This window comes from Phasianus colchicus, chromosome Z (assembly GCF_987193195.1).
Source record: "Phasianus colchicus chromosome Z, bPhaCol1.hap1.1, whole genome shotgun sequence".
Taxonomy (NCBI): Eukaryota; Metazoa; Chordata; class Aves; order Galliformes; family Phasianidae; genus Phasianus; species Phasianus colchicus.
Window position 1 is genome coordinate 82,493,083 of NC_143476.1, and position 25,105 is coordinate 82,518,187.

At 46.6% G+C, this 25,105-nt stretch overlaps 2 protein-coding genes and 1 non-coding gene across 12 annotated transcripts in view; 2 read left to right on the forward strand and 1 right to left on the reverse strand.

Moving 5' to 3' along the window:
* PDZD2 (PDZ domain containing 2) overlaps positions 1–6,371 on the forward strand; it is a 195,101-nt gene extending 188,730 nt beyond the window's left edge. For all 9 annotated transcript variants that reach the window (XM_090130547.1, XM_031609884.2, XM_090130549.1 and 6 more), the window contains 2 exons: positions 1,268–1,402; positions 2,090–6,371. In XM_090130547.1, coding sequence (XP_089986673.1) covers positions 1,268–1,402; positions 2,090–2,256 — 302 coding nt within the window. In that variant the 3' untranslated portion in view covers positions 2,257–6,371. The remainder of the gene's footprint in view (positions 1–1,267; positions 1,403–2,089) is intronic.
* A 6,244-nt stretch (positions 6,372–12,615) lies between these two features.
* PMAIP1 (phorbol-12-myristate-13-acetate-induced protein 1) lies at positions 12,616–13,335 on the reverse strand. Of its 2 annotated transcripts, none has more exons than XM_090131912.1 (2): positions 13,138–13,335; positions 12,616–12,997 (listed from the first exon to the last, which is right to left on the reverse strand). In XM_090131912.1, exons 1-2 carry the CDS (start codon positions 13,187–13,189, stop codon positions 12,840–12,842), a joined length of 210 nt encoding a protein of 69 aa, XP_089988038.1. In that variant the 5' UTR covers positions 13,190–13,335; the 3' UTR covers positions 12,616–12,839. The 2 variants fall into 2 exon arrangements, with proteins under 2 accessions (XP_089988038.1, XP_031465737.1); XM_031609877.2 differs by having other exon boundaries at positions 12,616–12,952; positions 13,138–13,328.
* A 6,585-nt stretch (positions 13,336–19,920) lies between these two features.
* LOC116239713 (U6 spliceosomal RNA) lies at positions 19,921–20,027 on the forward strand. The gene has a single exon (XR_004169148.2). It is a non-coding gene; the product is annotated as a U6 spliceosomal RNA (small nuclear RNA).
* The last annotated feature ends 5,078 nt before the right edge of the window (positions 20,028–25,105 follow it).

The following is a 25,105-nucleotide window of genomic DNA, read 5'->3' on the forward strand; positions in this document are numbered from 1 at the left end:
TCTGAATGTATGCTGCTGCCTCAGGAGCACCGTGCTGACCTGCTCCCATCCCACAGCAGTGCACTGCATGGAGTGGGCAGTGGTTACTGCTGACAGCCTCAGTGATGCAGCTTCCCCTGCTCGCTGGGCAGTACCAGGCATACACCTCAGAGCACCCCAAAGGCAGAACAAGAGCTGCTTCTCACCTGTTTTGAACCCATTGGATATAGCCTTTAGAGGATTTTTTCGTTGGCTCTTGTGTTGCCTTTTTTTTCCTGTACGAGTTTTTATTGTCTTACCATTTCTCTGGATTCTGTAGTGCAGCTTTATAAAGAAATAGGGAACGCTCTGCAGATGAATGATCCTTTCAGTAACTACTCCCCTGGAGGCACTACACATAATGACTTCAGAATCCCTTTTACGTCTGCTTAGTGGCACATGCAGAGTGCGGTGTGCCGGCACTAGGTGGCAACGTTCTCTCACAAACAGTGTCGGATTATTAGGATTGTCTCTCCATCCTTTGGGGAAAGGCTTATCTCCAGATGTTTCAGATAACATTTGCGGTTGTTTGAGGTAACCATAGCTGTCATTTGTGATGTTGCAGGCTGCAGAATTTTTACATTCATGCAGGGCAAAGAAGGTCCCGTTTTCCAAAACTGTAGACCTATTTCTTTCTAAACAAAATCATAATTTATGTCAACTACAGTATTGCTGCATTCAAAAAGTGTCTAAGACTTAGGAAGCAGCATACACCTACTGACTGCTAGTTATGATTATTTCCATAGATGTGAGACCAGAAACAAATATTCACACTAGTGAGTGCATACAAACTCTCTTAGGAGGATGGAGCATACTTTTTTTTAATGTAATGACTTATTTATTGCTGTTATTTAACAAGGTGCAACTCCTTGGATAATGAAGGGGAAACAAAAGAAAATGTTCTCCACAGTACTTGCACAATTTTTTTCCAATTCTTTTGTTGACATTTAAAATCTTCGTTAACTTCAGCTTCAATTTCAGTGCCTTGATGGACTTTTGTTGCCCATGCAAAATGAAAATGTCTGTGCACATACTGTGTTCTGTGCTGCACATACTGTGTTCTGTGCTGTCAGTCCTTCACGGCAGTGATACACATACACTCCTGAGAAGCAAGGTGACAACATGTTCTAGTTTCACTATGGACTGAACTCTGCATGGCTTTGTCACTGCAGCAAAAACAAACCCAACCAAACCCAACCTGCAGTTTACTGTTAAATGCATACAAGATGCTGTGTGTATTCTGTTGCAGATCCAAACCTGGACATGAATGATGTCATCTGTGTTGAATTACTGAAAACCTCTGCCGGCTTAGGCTTCAGTCTCGATGGTGGAAAAGCTTCTATTGCTGGAGACAGGCCCTTGCTTGTAAAAAGAATATTTAAAGGTACTGCAAACATGAAAATACAGCACGTATTAACCCAGTTTTCTTTTTTTTCTTATTTATTTATTTTTTGAACAGGCATGTGTCCTCTGATCATTACCACTTAGTAACCAAAGCAGTCATTAGAAAAAAAATACTCTTGAGAATGTCTAGAGATTGCATCTGCTACTAAGTGCTTGTTCAGCAATCTGATTACTTATTATGACGCAGTTGCTTCCTAGACTTGTCTGCTACTGTAAGCATGAAATTACAGCAGCATTATTGTACATAATGGTTTGAGAAGCTCAAACCTAATGAAGCTGAGGGCATTTGTACAGGGTTAATTTCCATTGATATATTCCTTCATCAAGGAAAAAAGGTGGAAGTGCTGTTTCCTGAATTATCAATTTCCATGCATATATTTGTTTTTTCTTCTTTCAAAATTGATTCCGAGAGGGAAGGACATGTTTAATTTTCAAGGTCATTAATATATATCTGTAGGGACAGTCCTTTTTCTTTCCCTGATTGATTGGTCAGTGTTGCAAGTTGAACTATCATTATAGTAAACTTACTGATAGATTGCAAGAGCTGAACTGAGCTTACGTGACACATACGGAAATTACCGCTGCTAGAAGAATGGCTTAGTTGCTGTTTGTCACAGTGGAAAGCAGTTTTTTATTTACTTTTACTTCATTCCTGTTTTGCTTATAGGTGGTGCTGCGGAGCAAGCTGGAAACATAGAATCTGGAGATGAGATTCTTTCTGTTAGTGGAAAATCATTACTTGGCCTCATGCATTACGATGCCTGGAACATTATTAAATCTGTGCCAGAGGGCCCTGTTCAGTTACTCGTCAGGAAACACAGAACTTCAGTGTGATGGAAGTGCTACATCTAATCACACTTGCTAAGACAAAACATTTTAAACTGGCTAGAAACTGTCTTTGTCTCTAACACCACAGAAGTGTCTTAATGCTTTACAAAGAGGTGCTAAGAGCCTTGGAGAACCACTGAGCAAGAGTGTGATGATCGTCTCCTGTTTATCAAGAATGAAGGAAACCAAACACTAGAGACATTTTTTTGTATGATGTGGCAGTTTTAGTGGAACTTCAAGACCTTTACTGAGTTTGGTTTAAAGTATTTTGACTGAGAAATAATGTTGTGCCTGTCCCTCATATTTTTAGTATCTGCAGAGCATTGGGAGTACAACTTGTCATTTGCCATCCTGTTGACAAGGATGAGTACTTAGACTGTATTGTATCGCTTAGCTATAATCTGACTTCAGGACACTTACTTAGGGTCTGGTCCTTATTTGTTATAATAAGAGAATGTCTGGAACAATCTCACTCTATTCTTCTAAGTGCAGTTTTGCTTAAAGTGCATGACAAAAGAGACGTATAATTTTTGCACAACTTTTATGCCTAAAGTGAGCATTTTATTGCAAAGGTGAAGAATCCTCTAAAAACTGATGAATTAACTCAGCATCTACCACAACTGAGTCTGTCTTTAGGGGCAGCTTGTATACAAAAGCACTTGGCAATAAATCAGCAGAAATCTGTGAGCAAGAAGGTCAAGTCCAAATATTAGGTTACTAATTAGTCCACCAAGGTGTAGGCTGAGTTGTTAGTTTTTGGGAGTGATAAAAATTGGGGATTGAATTTTCAAATTTAGGCTTTTAACATTAGACACCTTTAAATACACATATATTTTTAAAAGAAGGGCAGTTTCCAAGTGCTGAGCACTTGCAGATCCCACAGACTTCAGCGATCGCTAAGTACGTCTGAAAGCCAGGCTGCTTTTATTTGGCAAGAGGCTGAAGGTTGCCCAGCTTGAAATACTCAAGCTGGAAAATGGTGGTCTAAGGATGTGGATTTTAACAGATTAAATCTGAACTGGCCATATTTATGGTGGCTATTAATTGTTCTTTTTAATTATTATTTTTTCCTTTCTTGTCCAGTATTTATTTTTTTCTTGTGTGGGAGCGCGTGAGTACGTGTGTGCAAAGCATAAGTGCTTCTGGCTGCATCAGAAATGGGCTGATGCTGAGGGTTTTGGATGGTGAGACTGGAAACTATTTGCATGGGTGGGAGAAGCCATGCTGTAGATAGAGAAAACTGTAAGGGCTGCAGTGCTACAGGTGCTCCAGCTGGGATTTTCTCACCTCTGTTCCTAGTGGGCCATGCTGCTGAGTGTTATTTATAGTCTGTTCTACAGGGAGGAGAATGTATGAGTGCGAGAGATTAGACTGTGCTATTTCTCTTCCTATGTCTGGGATGGCTAAACAACATAAAAGAGATAGAGGAGGAAATGGGCCAGCATCCTTATCAGCTGAGAACAAGTTGTTTGTTCCAGAGTGCTCAGGTTGTTTGTCGCGTTGGGCTGGAGCCCCGCTCATAGCCAGCAAGCGCAGGGTGAGGAGCTCTGAGCCTGGAGCCTGTCCAAATCTGAAGTTCTGCCTGCTGTTGTAGTAAGGCAAGACACTGTGTAGCTGTTCTAAGAAGGCCTGGGCTCCTCACTTGGCTGCGCCCCAAGATCACGCTATCGTTTACTCCGTTTATGTCTGTATTCACAGTGCTTGGATCAGTTGCTTCCAGGGCGGTGGACCCTTGGTTTGGTTCATTCCTGTGGCAGCTGTGTCAGTCAGCAACTCATGATAGGCAGAATGAAATTCAGTTCTTGGGGCAGCCAGAGACCAAGTGAGCAGGAAACCTGTGCGATGCTTGCCTATAAACAAACATATTTTAATCTCTTTCGGTGACATGTATGAGCACAAGAATCTAGGAAGAGATGCAACTTTTTGTTACGTGAAAGGCAATACTGTCCATAGTCCTACAGCTGCTTTGCCAGCAGGATTTCTGTGGAATGCATTCAGGGTCATGGAGGTGGATTTGGGTCTCCTGTGACCCCAAAGCTCAGCTCCTCTGCCAGGACCACTTCTCACCTTTGGTGCCATCCTTGCGGGGGAGTTTTGGGGAGGGTGCAGCACTTGGGGTCAGCCCCACACTGGGGCAGCAGGCCTGGGCCGGGATAAAAGAGGTTAGCTTTGCGTCTTCCCTGAAAAATCAGGGAGAAGACATTTGGCAGTGGTGATTAAATGGATAGGCCTTGTTCAGGAGTGACCAAAATCTGATTGTAAAAGCGTGTACAGTAGATACGTAAAATGCATGTGGAATTTAACGCAGCGTAGTAAATATGTACCTGTATATGTATAACACGTTCAAGTGCAGTACTGACTTTTTGCTACTTTAATGTGCTAAATCACAAATAAGTTTTAGGAAATGATGGGGATATTTTTTAGTTGAAAATTTTTGAGGTCACAGTGCCAGGAGGACGTATGGCACTCTCCCAATACACTGTGAGCTCAAAGATGAAGTCTTCATTTTGTAAAGCAAACTTAATTTGAGATGTCTTAAAATGATACGTGGTGAATATTTTCAGACACTTACTTGCAGATACTGTTCTTTGTGAGTGATTTAGAAGGCTTTTGATTTTCAGTAGTTGAATACTGTTTAGTATTTTATTTTACATGCATGTAGATATGTGTTGGATGAGTAACAGCAAGGAGAGGTGGGGAATTCTGTGTGTAATTCAGTAGTGGGGATAATTTAAAGATAGGTTTAACATTTTAAGTCTGATACTTAATATGGGTAGAATTATTTACTTCTCTAATAACTTTGCAGCAAGAAAAAGAATAGTATTTAACCCTCAATGTTTCTGTTCCTGAAAAAACTTTTTTTTTTTTTTTTGGTGAAGGAACAGGAAGCACTTTGACCAGTGCTCCTCGTGTTGATATGGTTACAGTGGCATTTACTGACGTTTCTGTTGGGGTGAAGCTCTCCATAAAAGCCCCAGGATTTACAGAATCTAGAGTTGGCCTGATCTATTACAGAAAGGGTGGGTGAAGCAAACAGATGTAGTGAACCATCGGTTGTGCATCTGGCAAAGTAGCTGACTTTTCTGAGAGCCTGGTCACAGCAGAATGACACAGGAAGTTGTGTTAATTCATCAGTATTCAGTAAGTTCACAGGCATTGTTGACCTTGCTGTTTGCATGTCAGACCCATGGTGATTCTTCGCCACGTTGGAGGGCTGACCGAGCTCTAGGAGAGGAGCGACTGTCCAAAGACTCACAGCTGCATTTTCATAGACCAAAAAATCAGGATGAAATTATGCAGCTGGTCCACTGCTTTTCACTGGTGACCTGAAGGCATGCCAGATGAGATGAGTTTGCTTCTAGATAGAGGTCTAGTGGGAGGCTTTGCTGCTTCCTAGGCTTGGAGCACATGTTGGATATGAGAATAGGCTGTGGTGTGGTACAGCAGTGGCATCTTCTGCAGGCTTTTGTATCTGGGAGCCCTTCCCAGCTTCTTTGGGGATTACATCTGTATTTAAAAGCAAAAACAAAAGAAACCCACTACCAACAAAACAAAACAGAGGAACTGTGAGGTTAGGCCTAAGTTAGAGAGGGAATAATATCTGATCATTTTCTTGCTTTAAAAAGTAATTGAGAGCAGATATTAAGTGTTAAGAAACTGTTGAGTGATTCAGGTTTTCTGTTGACCCTCACTTAAAATTAACCCTTATAAATGTTCTGCAGTGGTTCTTGTGAAAATCTGAAGGAACCATTCCCAGGTGGGAATGTTCACCTGCTTCTACATTTAGGGTATGTAAATGTACGTGTGGAAATATCAATGAGGAGTAGGCTAGATCATGTGAGAAATAGGGATCCCACTCTAGGTTAGGTTTTGTGTATTAGGCTGACACACTTCTTGTATGATACTGTATATTTACACCTTTATTTATATGAATAAAACTTCTTCTAATGAAAACTGTTTTAAATGCCTTGTATATTATAAACAGCGAGTGCAATAACATGAAATAGATTGTACATTTTCCTATTTGCTGTCTCTGTTATGTAAATCTGTGTTGCCATAAACTGTTTTGTTTGGGTTTTTTAGTGATTTTGAAAATAAATGGTATCCTTAGTACTCCTCTAGATACTTATTTCTGTCATACTGAGGTCTGGCTGGTCCATGGCTGGAGCTGACATTGCAGAGAGGAAACTACTGGAGACAGAAGTCATACTGCAGTAATACTATTGAGATGTGCATCTAAGCCAGAAGTGAAATACTGCCCACCAAGAACAGTCATTCAGAGTAAGCAGGATAAGAGCATTTAAGAAATGTTAAAAGGTGCTTGGGACCTGCTTTGGTGTCTCAGAAGATGTGGCATATTTTTTTTTTCTGTTTTCTTTTTTCTTTTTTTTCCTCTTTGCTCCTTTGCAAGGAGAATGAAAATGGCAAAGTGAAAATGAGGGGTTCTCGTTATGTGCAGCAATTTCTCAGCCTCCTGACCAGCAATGAGTTGTAAGGAAACAGGTTATATGTATAGGAAGTATGTGTATGAAGCCAGTCCTAGCCTAGTATTTGTTGTCTTCAGCCTTCTGGGGGGGGGTATGCTCCCCTCCAGGACCCCAGTGCACTGGGGTGCGGGCTGGGCTGGATGTTACTTTGGTGGGGATGGAGATGGGGTGCAGTGGAGCTCACAGCAGGAGGCGGAGGCCGAGAGCTCCCAGCGGGGAAAGCTGCTAGCATTCACCTTTTGAAGTTGCTGCAGTGTGGCTGGAAGCCAGCCTGCCACCCAGAAGGACGAATTGGCCTGTAAAGCACAGTGCAGATGTTCTCCCCAGGAGCTGCTCTGACACGGGAAATGCCGGAGGCTCCCAAAAGCAGCACTGCCTGTGAGTGCCTGGACATGTCAGCTAGTCACAGCGAGGTAGGCAGAGCGGGGGAAGGAACTGGTGGGTTAAGCATTTATATCCTCTTCGCAAGCCCGCATGTCAGTGCGCATTGCTCTGCATCTGAGTGCTGGGTTGGGTGCTCACAGCAGCTGCATGGGTGGAAACTCCCAGCCCCTGCCCTGCCCTCTAGCTCACATGCCTCTGCTCAGTGCTTGCTAACCTCTCACCATTCAGTCTGATTTGCAGTGCTCCCATAAAGAGCTGGTGGACCTTTGGGCAAGTGGAGGAAGGTGTTTGCATTGTCTCCATCTCTGGGCTCGCGCCCCAGAAGCTTCTGCGTTTGCTTTCGGTTTCTTTATTGGGTGCTGTGCCAGGAAGGTGCAAGTGAGCAAGAGTCACGTGTGGAGGCAAAAGTCCCATCCCTTCTGCTGAATCACCCCAGAAAAAGGCTGCCTCGGGCCAATGGGTGGGAGGGTTGTCCTGTCTGTCTTGCTGTTGCTTCCTCCTAACACAAGTCATGATCTGGGGGTCCACAGCTTCAGAGCAGCCTGGCTCTTGCAGGATCAGTCCTGAAAGCCCTTAATTAAAATCTTAATTGCTGCAGACAGTGGCTCATTACAGAGAAATACAGCAGAGATTAGACACAATGGACTTAATCCATAAATGGATTAGCACATGAGACCTCATTTAACACTAAGCCATGTATGTTGGTGAAAAGTCAGATTTGGGTTTTCCCCAACCCAGATGTGTTTTGGAGACCAGGCTTTTTCTGAATCTGTTGGAGTGCCAGCGAAGGGGAATCGTGGCACAAAAAGCAGAACTTTGTGCTCTGGGGCATGGCTTTTGTTTTAATTCCCGTATCACTAACATACAGGACTGAGAGATCCAAAGAAGGTAACTGACTTAGTTGCAGTCAAATTTATCTTCCTGCCAGAAAAGCTTTGCCTCATTTGCCATTTCTTTTGTCTTGGTATCTTTGCTGTTCTCCTGTTCTGTTAACCTTGCTCACCCTGATTGAGGGTCCATGTGTCTCTGCTGTGGTTATTCATGGACCCATCTAGATCTCCAGCACTGTGTCTGGCTTTCCCTCAGCCTGCTTTGCTCTGGGCCCTGCACACCCAAGGCCCTCAGCCACTCTCACACTCCTTGCCCTGCAGAGCCTCACCACCATGACAGCCCTCCTTCGGGCGCTGTGTGACAGCTTTATGTCCGTATTTGTGGCACCCAGCCTGCACCCGGTGCTGGAGGTGAGGCTGCCCAGCACAGAGGGGACAAGCCCTCCCCTCGCTGGATGGCAGTGCTGGGCCTGACGCACCCAGGGTACGGTCAGACAAGAAAGAAAAACCCCAGTAAGCACTCTCTTCCAAAACAATGAGTTTCCCTTCCATCTGCACCATGTAAACCTTGCCTGGAAGCAAGTTTCCCAGCAGTCAGAGTATTTTCTGAACTTAGCCAATAAAAGAATCAGAACCTTCTTGTCTTTCTGCTGATGGTGCCATGTACGTGGCCTCACCTCTCTGAATCAGTTTGATACTGCTGAGCAAACAGGCTCAGGAGTTCCTGCCATTTTCCCCTTCCTGGTGATGTGCCTTCCATGCCATGCTGCTGCTCCAGCGCAGTGCTGGGGAAATCCTGACTGCTGTGGGGAAAGGGACTGTCCCGGTTCCTGGTCCAGAGAGACGTGGAGCAAACGTGGCCTTGTTCTCCACTACAGCTTGGTCATTTCCCCTCGAGGAGTACAGAGGGGAAGGAAACATGGCCGTGAATCCCTGCTACACAATGGAGGTGGCTGTGTGACCAGGTCGGATCCTACAGCTTGGAGCCACAGGGAGGAGAAACAAGGGTGGTTGCATTACCACCAGAGAAACCCAAATGGCACAAAGCCATGTGATGGCAGCAATACTCGGGGTGCCACCAGCCCCATCACCAAGAGACAGTGCAGGGGAAGGGCAGGCAGCAGCTTTGGTACATTCACACCATTGTTTTCCAGACAGCACTGGTGCACTCAGGTAAAGCCCCATGTTTGCAGCAATGTCAGGCCTGTTGCTTGCTGGCAGTCCTGCCACTTGCTTTATGGAAAACCTTCCTGCCCAAAGGCCAGCACATCGCACCCCAGTGCTGCTCCATCCCTGCAGACACACATCATGACCTTGCACGCTCTCATGCTGACGAGAGGAAAACAATAAGTCATTTCCAGAGTGTATGCTAAAAATACACGGCAGTGTATGAGTTGTTGCTTTCCGAATGACTTAGAACAACATCCAGGGGGAGTGTGCTCTCTGTTGTCTGTTGTCTAGCAATTTGTTTATGAAATACCACTGGTGCATCCAGCCCCGCGCCGGCTGCTAACACGAAGCCGGTTCTCGCCCAGCTGAGCGCAGTGTAAACGTGACCCGGCGGCGTGTGTAGGGTCAGGTACGGGGTGTTGGTGGCTTGTTGTGACACCAGGTGCTCGGGGTGAGTCAGGGCCCTGCAGACAGCACCGCTGTGCTCAGCCGGGAGGTGGGAGCTTTGTGCCCCATAGGGGTAGCTTGCTGCATGGCACCGTGATGCATTTAGTATTTCTGTCATTTACCAGATTCAGAACCTTTGGTCAGAGTTTTATCCCTCTTTAGTGTTGGGAACATGTGTCCTGCGTGGCATCGTGGGCAGCACCTTGGGTTCTCCATGTCCTTGGACCTCAGCTTTGAGGAGGAAGGTCTGTGCCACCCCTTGCTATTCCCTCATGGTAAGCAGTGTGGAATTTTCACCCCTTTCAGAGCTCCAATATCAGACTTCATAGAAATTAGAAATCTGGTTTTGGTGAAACACAGCATGTCCTTTTGCCTGCATTCAAAAACAAAATAAAGCCCCAAAACTCAGTTTCAATGTTTGCTCTTCACTGGCGCCCGAAGATTCTCTGACATAAAGCTGCAAAGCTCTGGTGGTGGTAATAGTGCCCCTGGCATGAGCAGACTTCTAGAAGATACTAGAACAGGTGCCTTGATGTCTCATTTTGAAGTTCATGGGTATGGTTATGTGTTGTTATGTGTTGTTCCTCTTAAACGATGCTGCTCTCCCAGCATCAGTCTGCTGTTGTTTTGATGTGTGCCCTCTGACTTCCACCTATTTGGAAGGAATTTGTGTAATATGACTGCTCATTCACAACCCTCAGAAAAAGTTATAACAATGACTCATTTTTTTTTGCTAGCACTTCACATTTATTATCTCAACAAGAATTCAAGACATACATGCATGGGGCATATAGGGAAATATCTGGCCTCAAGAAAAACAAACCCGTGTTGATACATCATATAATAGCAAATGCTTTGGGGAAGCAACAAAAGGAAATGTGGGGAGGACAGTAGCAGGCTCATGTACTGGCACTGATCACTGGATACAGATGTTTTCCTGAGCTCACTGGATGCTGGCACTTGACAACCCTTGAAAAAACATAAAAACATTTCACAACAAGCAAATAGTCCTTACAGATCTAGGCAGAAAAACACTTGCACTGGTATTTCATGCAGATGCCCCCATCATAATGCATTTGTGAGGACACCTTTTCATTATTATGTTTTATAACATTTGTGTGTGCTACAGCTTGAATTATTGCCCAGGCAATACCCCGTTCCTAATTTCCTACAGAGTTTCAAAGCAGCATGCACGAAGCAGAAGACCTTTATCCAAATACATTTCAGCTCCTGCTGTAAAATGCTGTGCACTCCCGAGCCAGGCACAGCCTGTGGGGTGGCACCAGGCCATGCAGCACTGCTGTTCCTATTGATTGTGGGGCAGGCAACCTTGCTGAGCAGCACACTGGTGTTTAACCAAAACTCTTTGCATTCGGTTTTTTTATACCTGGAAAACTGGTGTCTGTAGACGTCAGTGAAACATGTTGCTTTCCAACACGAAGATGAATTACAGCTATTGCTGCTCCTGCTTAGTGGTCATTACCAAGGAGCAGCAGCCTCGCACGGCTGGTTGTGGCAGAGCAAGCAAATCTGCGTCAGCTACGTCATGGCAGCTTTGCAAAGGCAGAGGCAGGAGAGCGAGCTGAAACACGCGGTATAAATAAAAACAGAAAATCACTACCAGGCAGGAAAAACTGAACTGGAATTCAGGAGGTGTAATTACGCACCCTTACACAACACAAATACAGTTGCATACCAAAGCAGAGCTCAGCTAGAGAAGCAAGCGCGTGGCCTCACCTGACTTTCTGTGCTACATCTCCTGAAGGAGATGGGTATTCTGTGCATCTCTGAACACTGATTAAAGAGGTAGCGACCAATGTCAACAGCTATGGCCGTTTTATTGCTAGTGTGTACCCTTGAAAGAACACTGTTCAGGAGCAAGACATGGCGTGCAGAGGTGGCACATGTCTGAGCTGTGAGCTTAGCGCAGTTCCTCTGCAGCCAGCAAGGGGAACTCCACGTTACAGCAGCAAATTGCCCCTCTCCGGGTGCTGCAGCAGCTCCTTTTTCCGGAAACAAAATGAGGGTGCAGTGAAACAAAAGAGAAAGTGCAAGGGAAGGATCTTCCCTTAAAGAACGATTAAAGATTGCGGCTGCTTTCCCGTACTGACTGTAACAGTCCGTTTCATGATTTCTTCAAACAGAGGCAGCTGCCTTCCTTGAAAAAATGACAATCTGAAGAAAATTCGAGTTTTGACTCAGATCCAACTTCATGGTGTATTGATAAGTTACTGTGCTACTTAGAAAAACACACAGCGGCGTTGTATTGCCATCAAGAACTTCTTTTCAGTGTTGGAAGAAACCTTCCGCTCAACGCACAAACCTCAATATCAGTATTTGAATAACATACATTCGTATCACTTATTTAATGATTACATTACATTATGCTCCCCTCTGTAATGCGAGAAGTACTTCCTGCACAATCAGAAAACATAATGCTTTCTTCTGGCTAATATGAAGCATCTCCATCATGTTTTGAGCATTTGTTCGTACTACTCTTTGAGCCTAAAGGAGTAGCATTCACTTGGCAGTTCTGTGAAATACTCCTCTCATACAAGGGGGCTACACATATTTATATTTTATATATATGTAATTGTTGTATGCAAATATGCAAAATGTATGCAAATATATACATATATATAATACATAGACTAGAACTATGCAACGTCACGTTAATTCACAGAATTGCAATTATTTTTTTTTTTTTATCCCCAAAGCCACTTGCTACAGCAAATAACCTTTAAATTAAGGCAGTGGTTTTAATGAACGGACGAGATATCCCCAGCACCACCACTTCCCCGTCCAGCAGAATCCAAGCTGTAGAAGATAAGAGCAGTCAGAACTTCAACACCGGCTTTCACCTCGCGATTCGTGCCCACGTTCCACAACCCTGAGTTCTTTGCTTCGGAACCTTCTGTCCTCAGCTCCTGGGTGGGATGTGGGATGTGAAGGCAACAAAGGAAGCAGGGTTGTCAGAGGGTTCCCCAGCCCCGAGAAGAACAAGTTCCAACCTGTCCCCACCACGGCGTAGCGAGGGGCTGTTGCTCATTGCTTTATTATTTTTTTTTTTTCCACTTGGCATCCACAAAGCATAATAATGCTGTAACACTTCCCAAAGAAATCGCGTAGCGACAGCCATCCTTTGGTGGCTCCAGGTAGCAAAACACAAGTCAAAGAGCTTTCTTCATCTCCCAGTGTAAGTGAAATCTCTCGTTCCAGATCTGCAAAGCCGAAATCTCCCCTTCTTTTTCAGCACCGCGGGCGCGGCCGCTCACGTTTTGGGGCAGAAGAGTTTCGCGATGAGGTTCAGGACCTTCTGCCGTAGGTCCGCCTTGTCGCCGATCCTGCGCAGCTCCAGCGCGCACTCAGCCACCGCGTCCCGCTCTGCAAAACACGCGCAGGGCGATGGGGATTTAATTCTAACGAGGTCTTTTCCAGACAGCGATATCGGGGAGGGAAAGAAGACGGTAGAGAAGAAAAAGGAAAAGAAAAAGGGAAAAGCTTGCTTTTTTTTCCAGTATCAACCCCTGTAAAAAAATTGAGACCCGCCTCCCTTCGCCTTTCCCTACCTGCAGGCGCGGCGGGCGGCGCGGGTTTGCGAATCGTCCTGCCAGGCATCATCGCGACAACAGCTCCGCACGGTTCGACGCGGTTCGGCTCAGCACCTCGCGGTTCAACGCGGGTCGGCGGCGGCGGGCGACTGCGGGCAGGAGGGGCGAAGCGCTCCCTAAGAGCGGAGCGCGGCGGGGTTTTCCCTTTTTCGTGACGTAACGAACAGCGCGGGAATCCCTCCCCCCTCCCCCCCAGCCCCACCTGTGGCGGGAGCGTGTCGGAGCGCGCCCGGCTCGGTGGCGGCGTGCCGAAGTAAAGCGGGGTGCGGAGCGTGGAGGGATGGGGAGCGCTGGGGGAAGGGGTGGGTATGAGGGATGGAAGGCTGTGTCTTCTGGCAGGGAGAGGAGGAGGGAGGTGTGCTCGCGTTAAAAAAGAGTAGAGGGATGCGGTGCAGTGCATGGGCAGTGAGGGGTGGAAGGATGGAGTGTGCTTGGCCCGGAGGCACGGAGGAGTAGGATGTGCCTGAGCAAGCAGCAGCCAACCATCGAATGTGCCTACGGTGGGCAAAGCGACGCGAAGCCACCTCTGCCTGCTGTAAGCCAGCAGGTACTCCTGGCACCGTTTTCTAAGGTTGGTGACCTTGTCCTCCAACCAGGTGGAGCACAAGGGGCTGAGCCACGCCTGCAGCTCGGGGTCCTCTCCTGCTGCTGGACCCGCACACAGTGCCCGGGCGGCCCCGGCAGCCTCGGGTGCTCACCTGCAATTCCAAGTTGTGCTACACGGAAGAAAAGCTGAAATTACCGCGTGGCCCTCGTGACTTTGTGATTGTAGCATACTTTTGGGAGAGCTGCCAGGGGTCTGTGAGTCATCTGTCTGAAGTATAGTTTGGTGCGATGGCTGTTTGTGTTTACACGAGAACGAAAAAAAAAACAGAAAGAGAGCAAGAAGGGCTGGACATAACAAAGAGCTGATTTGTGGTTGGGCGCAGTGCGTACCCACCTTTCCCACTGCAACACTACGAGCAGGAAAAGACACTGCAACAGGGCGGCCAGAATACGCTTCCCTGTGGGATCAGAGCCTCTGGGGCAGGTGTCCACAAAGCTGATGGCTTTGCTGTCTGCAGGAAGAGGAAACTTCACCAGCTCAGCTCAGAGCCCCTTTTCCCTGTTTGTCTCGGGGCGTCCTGATGGAATCCACAGCGAGAGGTGGATTTTGCACAGCTGAGACTGCAGCACCATGAGGTCACTGAGTAGCACATCAGATGTCAGGGCCCTCTGGCACTTTCCTCTGTCTGAGAATGCATTGCCCTCATCTCTCACCTTTTCATATAAAACCTCCATGGTATATAGGCTTATTGGCTAGACGTGATGTTTTTAGGGTCATTTCGCATCCATGCCAACATGTGTGTTTGTAATACAGGCCCATACGGGGAAAGCTGCCCTTTGACCTTTGACTCCTGCTATGGGAGAAACTCTCTCCAAACAGGTCTGTTGGGTTTAGGTGATGGGGAGGCAGCAAACAGCCCTGGGGTGCAGCACCCATGTGGTGGGTCTCCCTTGGGCAGCACTGTGCACTGCTCACAACCCCGTGAACAGTGGTGCTCAGCAGCTTCAGCAGCACAGGGAACAGGGACACACCGACCCTCTGTGTTTTCCTCCCCACAGAACAAAAGGTGAGGAAGAGGAAGAGAGGGGCAAAGCATGGAAAGGAGAATTGGTGAGAGCATTTAGTTAGCTCGTTTAGGCAGAGCCAGAAACAATTTGGTCTTGCTCTCCTGAGTAGATTTGGAGAGAGATCTACTACTCAAGCATAAAAACCAGGGCCCCTCAATCTCGATATATCATAGAATCATGGAATCACTGAATGGCTTGAACTGAAAGGGATGTCAAAGCCCCCCCAGCCCCAACTCCTGCCTTGGGCTGGTTGCCTCCCACCAGCTCAGGCAGCCCCATCCAGCCTGGCCTTGAGCACCTCCAGGGATGGGGCACCCTGGAAATTCTGCGCCAGGACCCCACTGCTCTCTAAGTCAAGAATTTCTCCCTAGTAGCTAATCTAACTCTATCTATCTCCCCTCTTTTAGTTTTAAGCCCTTTCCCCTTGTCCTATCAACTGTCAGACTACATAAAAAGTCAGTCCCTCTTCTGCTTATAATCTTCCTTCAAGCACTGGAAGGCCACAGTGAAATGTCTGAGCAGCCTTCTCTTCTCCATGCTGTCAACACCAGCTCTCTCAGCCTTTCTTCGTAGAAGAGATGCTCCATTCTCCAATCTGCCCAGCTTAACAAGGCTCCCTTGCCAAAAAGGGGAAGAGCCTTTAGAGGTAGCTCATCCTACTGCCCCTGAACAGCATCAAGAGACAGACTCTTCTTTTGGACATAAGCAGGAGAGGAGATGCTTCCCCCTGCCAGAGCAGCGGGGCACAGATCAGTGGACTAGCTGATTGGCAAGGTTCTTTTATATCTTTTTGTTTCTTGAGAACAGTGGTAGGGCAATAAGAAGAGTGAGAAACTTCAGTGTGCAAATTGGGTTAAGAGGCCAGAGCTCCTGCAGTGCTCACCTCTGCATGCCCTGCCACTGCAGCCCTCCTACGTGCAGGGCAGGGAGCACGCTGCACAGGAGGAGCTTGCTGGGTGCTGGTGGACAATGAGGCTGTGGCTACAGGGCCACTCTTTGCTTTGCACAGTGTGGCAGAGTGAAAAATAGCCTGCTGTGGTTACAGACTGCCAATGAGCTCTGACATGTTCGGTTTCAGTTCCTCTAAACAAAGCAGCATGGCTGTGGGAAGAGCAGTGCCCCAGCAGGCTGCTCTTTAGAGTGGGCTTGAAAGCTGGGGGGCCATGGGACTCCCACGGGCACAGCCTGGGGAAAATGGGTGGGAGCAGAGGTGAGCAGCCCTGCACCTCAGAGACATTTTTCTGCTTATCAGCAACTGAGGATTGAGGGATTATGCAGCTGGGAAAGGAGAATCCCAAGATGCAGTGCGTGGAGCCGTGCCGGTGTCAGGCATTGCGGTCTGAGCAGCACTGGGGATCAAGAGCAGCGCGTGACCAACCTGCGGCGTGACTAATGCCAGCGGGCAGATGTGATGAAAGGAAAACGAATGCTGCAGAAACGAAAACGAGCAGGAGTGAAAGGAAAGCGAGCGTTTTTTTTCCTCTAAACTTTAATGCTTGTGCTGAATCAGCTTTGAGCAGTGCCTCTCTATAAAATTAAATAAATCATTGTGACTGCTTTTTTACAAGAATCCTTCGCTATTGAGTCCTGCAGCGCGGTGCTGGCTGCTCTCTGCTCACCAAGGGGCTGTGTGCTGCTCTCTCCCTTCCACTTTCTGCAGACTACATCTCGGCGGCTCCTGCAGTGAGTGCTGGAGCAGGAAGCAGAGCTGCGCTGCCAGGGCCGTGAGGCAAAGGTCATGTGGAGCGCAGTGGGTGCAGCCATGCCAGTGCACAGTGGTGGTTGTGTGCTGGGCTCTGCAGGCCACCAGGTTTTTTTCACTGCTGAAATGAGTCTTCCTATTGGTTCCTCTTAGCTGTCCTGCTGGGCTGGCTCTTGCTGTTAGGAGTAAAATCATGGAATAATGTAGGCTGAGAAAGGCCTTCATGATCCCCAAGCCCAACTATCAGCCATTACCTACTGAGTCCCATCCCTAGGCCACATCCCTTAATGCCGTGTCCACGTGTTTCCAAGAATGGGGACACTACCTCTGCCCTGGGTATTGCCTTCATCCTCTCTTTTCACATTGCAGAGCCAGGGGCTCCCCTGCATTTCCACAACCACAAAGGAAGATGTCAGTGCAGATTTACCCAGTTATGTGAAATGATTAATTCCTCTTTGAGTTGCTGGAGTGATCTGGCATCAGATAAAAAATGAAGGAGAACTCCACTTGTACCCAACTTATCTGCTGTTTAAGTATTACCTAATTTCCCTACCACTAACCATAGACCCTCCCTCCTTTGCTGTTTTCCTTGCCTGCTTTCCTTGGAAGCTCAGCCATGTACTTCCACAAGATGAACACCTTGTTCATGTACAGCAGTTCTCTCCCACTGACAGGTGGGTGAACACTTATCTTCTCCATGACCACCTGTATGCCAAGCAAGCTGCATTCATTTTTGGGGGGGTGAAAAATGCTTCTGAAGGATGACTGGAATGTTTCTGGCCTGGTGCTCAGTACAGGCAGGGCAGTTGTCCTGCTGACAGCAATAATGTTAGGTTGAGGATGTGGTTGGGTGCCAGAGCCACTCCTCAACATGTCTGGAGAGAAAGGGAGTTTATATTGAGTGTGTGCTCTTTGATAAAGCAGTAACTGTGAGAAAAGTGGGCCGATATGAATCAAATGATGTTCAGTGAGGCCAAGTAAAAGGTGCTGCCCCTTGATCGGGGCAATCCCAGGTATGTGGACAGACTGGGAGAAGAATCCCTTGAGAGCAGCCCTGCAGAGGAGGCCTTTGACATTCTGGTAAATGAAAGACTTAACACGAGGCAGCAGTATAAGCTTCCAGGTCAGAAGACCAAGAGTATCCTGGGATGTATCAACAGAGGGGTGGCAACAGGGAGAGGGAGGGGACTGTTCCCTTTTGCTCTGCCCTCATGAGGCCCCATCTGCAGTACCACATCCAAGTCTGGGACCAACACAAGAAAGGTGTGGAGCTGTTGGAGTGGGGATAGAGGTCCACAAAGATGCTGAGAGTATGGGACACCTCTTTTATGAGGAAAAGCTATGGGAACTGATCTTGGACATCCAAGAGAAGGCTTTCAGGAGATCTTACTGTGGCCTTCCATTGTTAAAAGGGAGATTATAAACAGGAAGGGGACTAACTTTTTGCAGGGACAAATTGTGATAGGACAAATTAGAACTGTTTCAGACTTAAAGAGGGGAGATTCATGATAGACATTAGGGAGAATTTTTATACACTGAAGATGTTATGGCACTGACACAAGCTGCCCAGAGCAGCTGTGGATGTCCCATCCCTGGAGGTGCTCGGGGCTGGATTGGATGGGGTCCTGTGCAGCCTGAGCTGGTGGGAGGCAGCCAGCCCACAGCAGGGTTTGGGGCTGGGTGGGCTTTCCCATGGCTTTTTCCCATAGCTTTCAGGTTATGCCTTTCAGGGATTCTATGTTTCCATGATTACTTAGTTGACTGAATTTCCTTGAATTTTCTTAAATTGTTATGTTATCAGTTCTAAATTTCCCAAGTGCAGTGGGAAGGGATCTGGGGCTGTTGGTCAATGCTTGGCTGAACATGAGCCAGCAGTGTGCCTATGTGACCAAGAAGGCCACAGCATCCTGGCTTGGATCAGAAATCGTGTTGCCAGCAGGAGCAGGGAGGTCCCTCTGTACTCAGTGCTAGTAGGGCTGCACCTCAAGTACTGTGTTCAGTTTTGGGACCTTCACTACAAGAAAGACATTGAGGCCCTGGAGTGTGTCCAGAGAAGGGCAACAAAGCCATGAGGGGTCTGGAGCACAGGGCTCATGGGAAGTGGCTGAGGGAACAGGGACTATTCAGTCTACAAATGAGGCTCAGGGGAGACCTTATCACTCCCTTTAAGTCCCAGAAAGGAGGCTGTGGCGGGGTGGGAATCAGCCTCTTCTCCCAGGTAACAGCGATGGAACAAGAGGTAATGTCCTCAAGTTGTGCCAGGAAAGGTTTGAGTTAGATATTAGGAAAGATCTGCCTCCAAAAGAGTAGCTGGGCACTGGAACAGAATGTCCAGGTGAACCAACTGGAGTGGTAGCAAACATGGAGAATCGGTACGGAGGGACATGATTTAGTGGGCAGTGTTGGTAGTAGTGAAAAAGAAGTGGTGAAAAGCTGGACTAGATGATCTTAGATGTCTTTTCTGACCTTAATGATTCTATCGATCCATTTGAGACCGTTCTCAGTTCAAACTATTGGTGGTCACGAAAATGCTTTCTGAAGAGTTTAAAAAGACCCACCAGAAGAGAAAGCAAAATTCAGTAGGTTGTTTGTTAAGTAGGTTTCAGCACTTGTAATAACAATTTCCTCATACCCTCATGAAGGCCAGTCCCGGTAACTGCTATCCAGAACAAGCAGATATTAGTAAAGTAAATGTTGGCTTTGATCGCCATTTATCAGGCTGGTGGAGTGTTTGCAGGGTGACTTTGCAAACATTACTAAGGTTGTTAATGCAGCTGCACCTTTACCGCTCTCTTTTTTGCTCTCTCTGAGGATCATGATTATGGTTGTTGATGGTTATTTGAACATGTTCTATTCAATTTCAATTCAGTGCCTATCAATAATGTTTCATCTTAATGTTCAGGCTGATTCCTTTCCCACATTCCCCACAGTGTCCTCTGCACTTCGCTATGATGCATACAGTCAGTTCATCAGACGCAGGAATGAAATAAACAAGGGAAATCCCACAAATGAGATGCTTGGTTCTTTCCTGACATGCTGGTGCCTTAAAAAAAGCTAATAGGAGAATGAGGAATTCAAGGCACCTTTGCTGGACACCAGCATGGTGAGCTAGGATTCTGTATGTAGCAGCAAGCCATCCTCAGTGCTGCAGCACCTCACCTGTGCCTTGCCAGTGTGCTTTTCAAGTGGGACAGGACTGACTTTGCTTGGTTAAAAGATGGTGTTCCCAGTCTGAGTAATGCTTTCTCTCTGCTGGGCTTTGTTTAAACGATCTCCAATTGAATAAAGAATCACTTATTCCCTTAAATCCCACAAATCAGTTTTGAAGTGGGAAAGATTTTATCTGGGGAACATGTTAAATTTCTTTATTTGGAGAATCAATAGCAGAAAGCAGAGACTGAACCAATGAGGAATGTAATATCTTTGTGTTTGCTTCAGCAGTACATATACTAAAATCGGAACAATACAGAGAAGTTTGTCATGGCCCCTGTGTAAGGATGACACGCAGATTAATGAAGTGTTCCATATTTTTTGAGCTTGTGGGTGAAAATTAGGAACCAGATCAATAAAGGACTACTGGTGGCTGGGGTTTGCTACAGCCACCTGATCAAGAGGAGGCCTTCTTGCTTCAGTTGCAGCAAGTTCTGTGCTTGCAAGCTCTCACCTTTATGGAGGATATCAACCATCAGGATATCTTCTGTTGGGAATACTACATGGCAGGCTGTCAGCAATCCAGGAGACACGTGAAGTGTATTGAGGGTAACTTCCTGGTCCAGGTATTAGACAAACTGACCAGAGAAGAAACATTCCTGGACCTGGTGCTCACCAATACCACAGAGGAGCTCATTAAAGAGGATAAGACTGGAGGGACCTTGGGCTGCAGTGACCATGCCATGGTTGAGTTTGTGGTCTTGAGGAACATAGGCCTGGCAATAAGTGGAATCAGAACTTTGAACTTCAGGAAAGGGAACTTTAAGGTATTTATGGGATTGTTGGGTGAGAGCTCCTGGAAAGCTGTCCTTAAAGGAGTGGAGCAAAGCACTCAGATCTTTATTGATGCCTTTCTGAGACTTCAAGAGTTCTTTTTCCCCCAGTATAAGAAAATTAGCAGACCAGGCAGGAAACCAGTTGAACAAGGAGCTGCTGGTCAAACTGAGGGGTAAGAAGTACAGGTACAAGCAGTGAAAGCAAGGATGTGCCACCTGAAAAGAATAGAGGGGTGCTGTTCAAGAGTGCAGAGGTGGGATCAGGAAAGCCAAAGTGCAAATAAAACTATGTTTGGTGAGGGATGTGAAAAACAAGTAGAAAGGATTCTACACCTATACTGGCCAGAAGAAACAGGCCAAAGAGAGCGCACTGCCCCCTGGTAACTGAGAAAAAAGAATGGGCTACAATTGATATGGAGAAGACTGAGTTCTTTACCTCAGTCTTCACTGGTACTTGGGCTTCTCATGTCTCACATCCCTGAACCTCTGTGTGAGAAGTGGGAGAGCAAAACCTCTATCAGTGTGAGAGAGGAGCAAGTCCAAGACCACCTTGTTAAGACTAAATCTGGACAAGTCCATGCGTCCCAGGGTTCTGAATGAACTGGCTGATATGGCTGCTAAGCCACTCTCCATCATATTTGAAAAGTTGAGGCTGTCAGGCAAAGTCCCCGGAGATTGGGAAAGGGGAAACATCACTCCCATTTTTAAAGAAAAAAAGGATGACCCGGGGAACAACAGGACAGTGAGCCTCACCTCTCTGCCTGGGAAGATGGTGGATCAGATCCTCCTGGAAGAGATTTTAAGGCACATAAGGGATCAACAGTGATCCGAGGCAGCCAGCATAGCTTCATCAAGGGCAGAAAGTGCCTGACTCATCTGGTGGCATTCTGTGATGGAGTGATGGCATCTGTGAACAAAGGAAAAGAAATTGACGTCATCTACTTGGTCTTGTGAAGGCTTTTGATATGGTCCCACACCACATCCATGTCTCTAAATTGGAGAGATGTGGGTGCGAAGAGTGACTATTCAGTGGATAAAGAATTGGTGGATGATCTCAGCCAAAGGGTTGTGCTCAATGACTCTATGTCCAGGTGGAGGCAGGTGATGAGTGGTGTCCCCCAGGGGTCTGTCTTGGGGCAGGTTCTCATTAACATCTCTATTAATTACATAGAAGTGTGATCAAGTGCCCCTTCAGCAAGTTTGTTGATGACACAAAGCTGAGTGGGGCAATTGATACAGCAGAAGGAAGGGATACCATCCAAGGGGAGCTGAGCTACCTTGAAAGATGGGCTCATCTGAACCTAGTGAGTTCGAACAAGGACAGCACAAGTGTTGCACTTGAGTTGGAGCAATTCCAGATATGTGTACAGACCAAGAGAAGAACTCTTTGAGAGCAGCCCTGCAAAGGAGGACTTTGACATCCTGATAAATGAAAGATGTAACATAAGCCCAATAAAGATGTGAAGCTGTTGGAATGGGTACAGAGGAAGGCCATGAGGATGCTCAGAAGGCTGGAGCACCTCTCTCATGAAGAAAGGCTGAGGGAGATGGCCTTGTTTAGTCAGAAGAAAAGAAGGCTCTGGGAGACCTCATTTCAACCTTCCAGTGTTTAAAGGGAAATTATAAACAGGAGGGAAATTAGCTTTTTACACAAGTAGAAAGTGATAGGACCAGGGGAAATGGTTTTAAACTGAAACAGGGAAAATTTAGATTAGAAGTCAGAGGGAAGTATTTCACAGAGACAATGGTAAGCCTGGCACTGCTGCCCAGAAAGCTGCAGTGCCCCATCCCTGGAGATGTTCAAGACTGGGTTGGATGGGGCCCTGGGCAGCCTCAGCTCGTGGGGGGCAACCAGCCCATGGCAAGGGCTGGAACTGGATGATCTTTCAGGTTCCTTCCAGCCTAAGCCATTTTATGGTTCTATGTTACTTCTCCTTTGAAACTTTGAGTCCTTAACTCTTTTTCACTATAAAGATTAGTTACATGTGGAACATGTATGCTCAACACTGTATTGGCTGTCCTCTGCAATTGGAATCAGTTGTGATTTGTGTGAATACAAGATTAGGTGTGTTTAGTCATTGCAGGGTCATGTCTTTGCTGCAACAAGAAAATAAAGAGTATGTGTTTGGGGTTTCATTTTAAGATGTCTATTTGTGAATAAAAAGCACAGAATCATGTGATTGTATTGTGGGTAGATAACCAGCCCAAACCTCATGAGTATCAGAATAGGCCGCACACACAGCCAAGGTTCTACGGTGAATACTAGCAGTCCCATCTACCAGAGCATCCAGGGGATGGAAGCTGGACCACTTCCACTTCAGGATTTGTGCACCACATCATGTCAGTGCTAATCCTACAGTATCCTTCCCTCTACATTAAGTCCCTATGCAGGCTGTAGTAGCTGAAAAGTGGGGCAGACAGGAACCTTGTTGGGGTGAAAGATGTCAGGGTGGTCACAGACTGACGGCAGTGGTTTAGCTGGCTTATCTCTAGAGGTGAGAAAGGCTGTTGTCATCACATGGCATGAGGTAATCTCACTTAAAAGCTCTGCGGTTTATTGCTCTGAAATGAGCTCATTTCCTTTTCGTTTTCATTTTCTCACACACACATACACAAAAGGAGAAGGGTGTGATGTTTTCTGCTTTTTTTAGATGGGAAAGAAAATAAAACACCCCCTCCCAGATATGGGAAGTCATCTGTAGCTGCCCTGCGTACCCTCTGTGGGAGATTTTTGCCACGAAGGGCTGCAAGAAATATGCTGTTGGCAATGACCTTGCACAGAAGGAAGAGGAGGCTTATTCCTTCCTGCCAACCAGTGCTCCTTTTGGGATGCTCAGAACTTCTTCTGTAGATGCAACTAGCTCTTAGAGAACTGCTGGTAGTCCTCCCTGAGCACTCCTCCATTACTGTGCTGACTCAAGGGCCACAGAGTTTCAAGTTGGATATTAGGAAAAATTTGTTCTCAGAAAGAGTGGCAGGCTGCCCAGGAGGCTGGTGGTATTGTCCTGAGGGTATTCAAGAAAAGGGCAGATGTTGCACTGAGTGATGTGGTCACAGGCATGGGTTGATGGTTAAACAAGATGATTTTGTTGGTCTTTCCAAACTTAATGATTCTGTGATTCCATGATCCCACTTCAATGCTAGCTGGCAGCAGGGGAAAAAAAACCACCATAGAGATGAGTAGGTTTCAGGTCCATGATATGGGGACAACCTCTCCTGCCCATCTGCAGTCACGTGCCAGGTGCTGTAGTGGTGCAGGGGATATGCCTGGTGGGGTAGATAAAGCTGCAGGGTGAACTTTGACACGAAGAATGAAAACAAACAAGTCAGATATTAAAAAAAAAAAACAAACTCACTTTGAGGGTGAGGACACTGTGTTCTTCCTCACCAAAGATCTCTTAGTAGCTGCACTAGCTGACTCCAATGACATAAAGGAGAAGTAAATAGAGGAAACAGGAAAAAGTGTTTTGCACTTATCAACATAAACCCTTTTTTGTGTGTGTTACAACCTGTAACTTCATTGGACCCCCATGCTTTGAGAAGGTCCCAGTGGTCAGTTCATGGGTCTGGGAGCTGTGCATGCCCCATGCCCCTTGGTTGAGCTGTCCTATCTTCTCCAACTTTGTGCATGCAGAAGAGAAAGAGGGGGGTATGGGGAGGAGGCATGTGGCCATGTCACATCAGCAGGTGCAAGACTTGCCGTTGTACAGCAGTCATGCTTGGTGGCCATGATGCCATCCTTCCCCCTTATTTCATCATCCTGTGGTACAGAGCTCTGCAGAGCTGGGAGGAGGGTCACATTATCACAGCTGCAAGGAGTTCAGAGATCTGCACCAACATGCACGTGATTTTTTTTGTTGTTGTTGTGGCTGATTCTTTTTTTAAAACAAAGGAATTAAATTGACAGGTGGCTTCAGGTGTCTCGTATAGGACACCGGTATGTCCAGAAGTGGTGTAAGTTCCACTGAAAATGGTGCAGAAGGGGTGGAAGATGGCAGCCTCCTCTGTGGGGCACGTGAAGCTTGTTATTCCATGAACCACATCCCATCTGCAGGAACACCATGGGATTTGGTGACATTCACCTTCTGCAATGTGGTGCCTGCTGGGTGTCTGGCTGCCAGCTCCCAACATGCCCCCAGTCACCTATCGTCTTTGGTGACCCCATGGGATGTGATCTTCTTGGAGTGATCATGGTGACCTTCATGAGATATGACCTCCTTTGTGACCCCTTGAGACATAGCCTTGTTGGGGTAACCATGGTGATCTCCATGAGATTGACCAACTAAAGAACCTGAAAGTACAAAAGTCCATGGTACTCAACAAGATCCACCCACAGGTTCTGATGGAACTGGCAGATGAAGTTGCCAAGCCACTATATTTGAAAGATCATTGCAGTCTGGTGAAGTTCCCACTGATTGGAAAAAGGGAAACATAACTCATTTTCAAGAAGGGAAAAAAAGAAGATCCAGGGAACTACGGGCCAGTCAGTCTCACCTCTGTGCTTGGCAGATAATCCTGAAGGCCCTTCTAAGACGTATGGAAAATAAAGACAAGGTGGTAACTAACATGGCTTCACCAAGGGCAAGTCATGCCTGACAAACTTATTTGCCTTTTATGATGGATT

What these genes read in the sequence shown, in the direction of transcription:
- PMAIP1 (XM_090131912.1), bottom strand. Translation starts at nt 13,189, where the DNA reads ATGATGCCTGGCAGGACGATTCGCAAACCCGCGCCGCCCGCCGCGCCT. An exon ending in GCCGCCCGCCGCGCCTGCAG is followed by an intron (nt 12,998 to 13,137) that starts GTAGGGAAAGGC and finishes TGTCTGGAAAAG; the next exon opens with ACCTCGTTAGAATTAAATCC.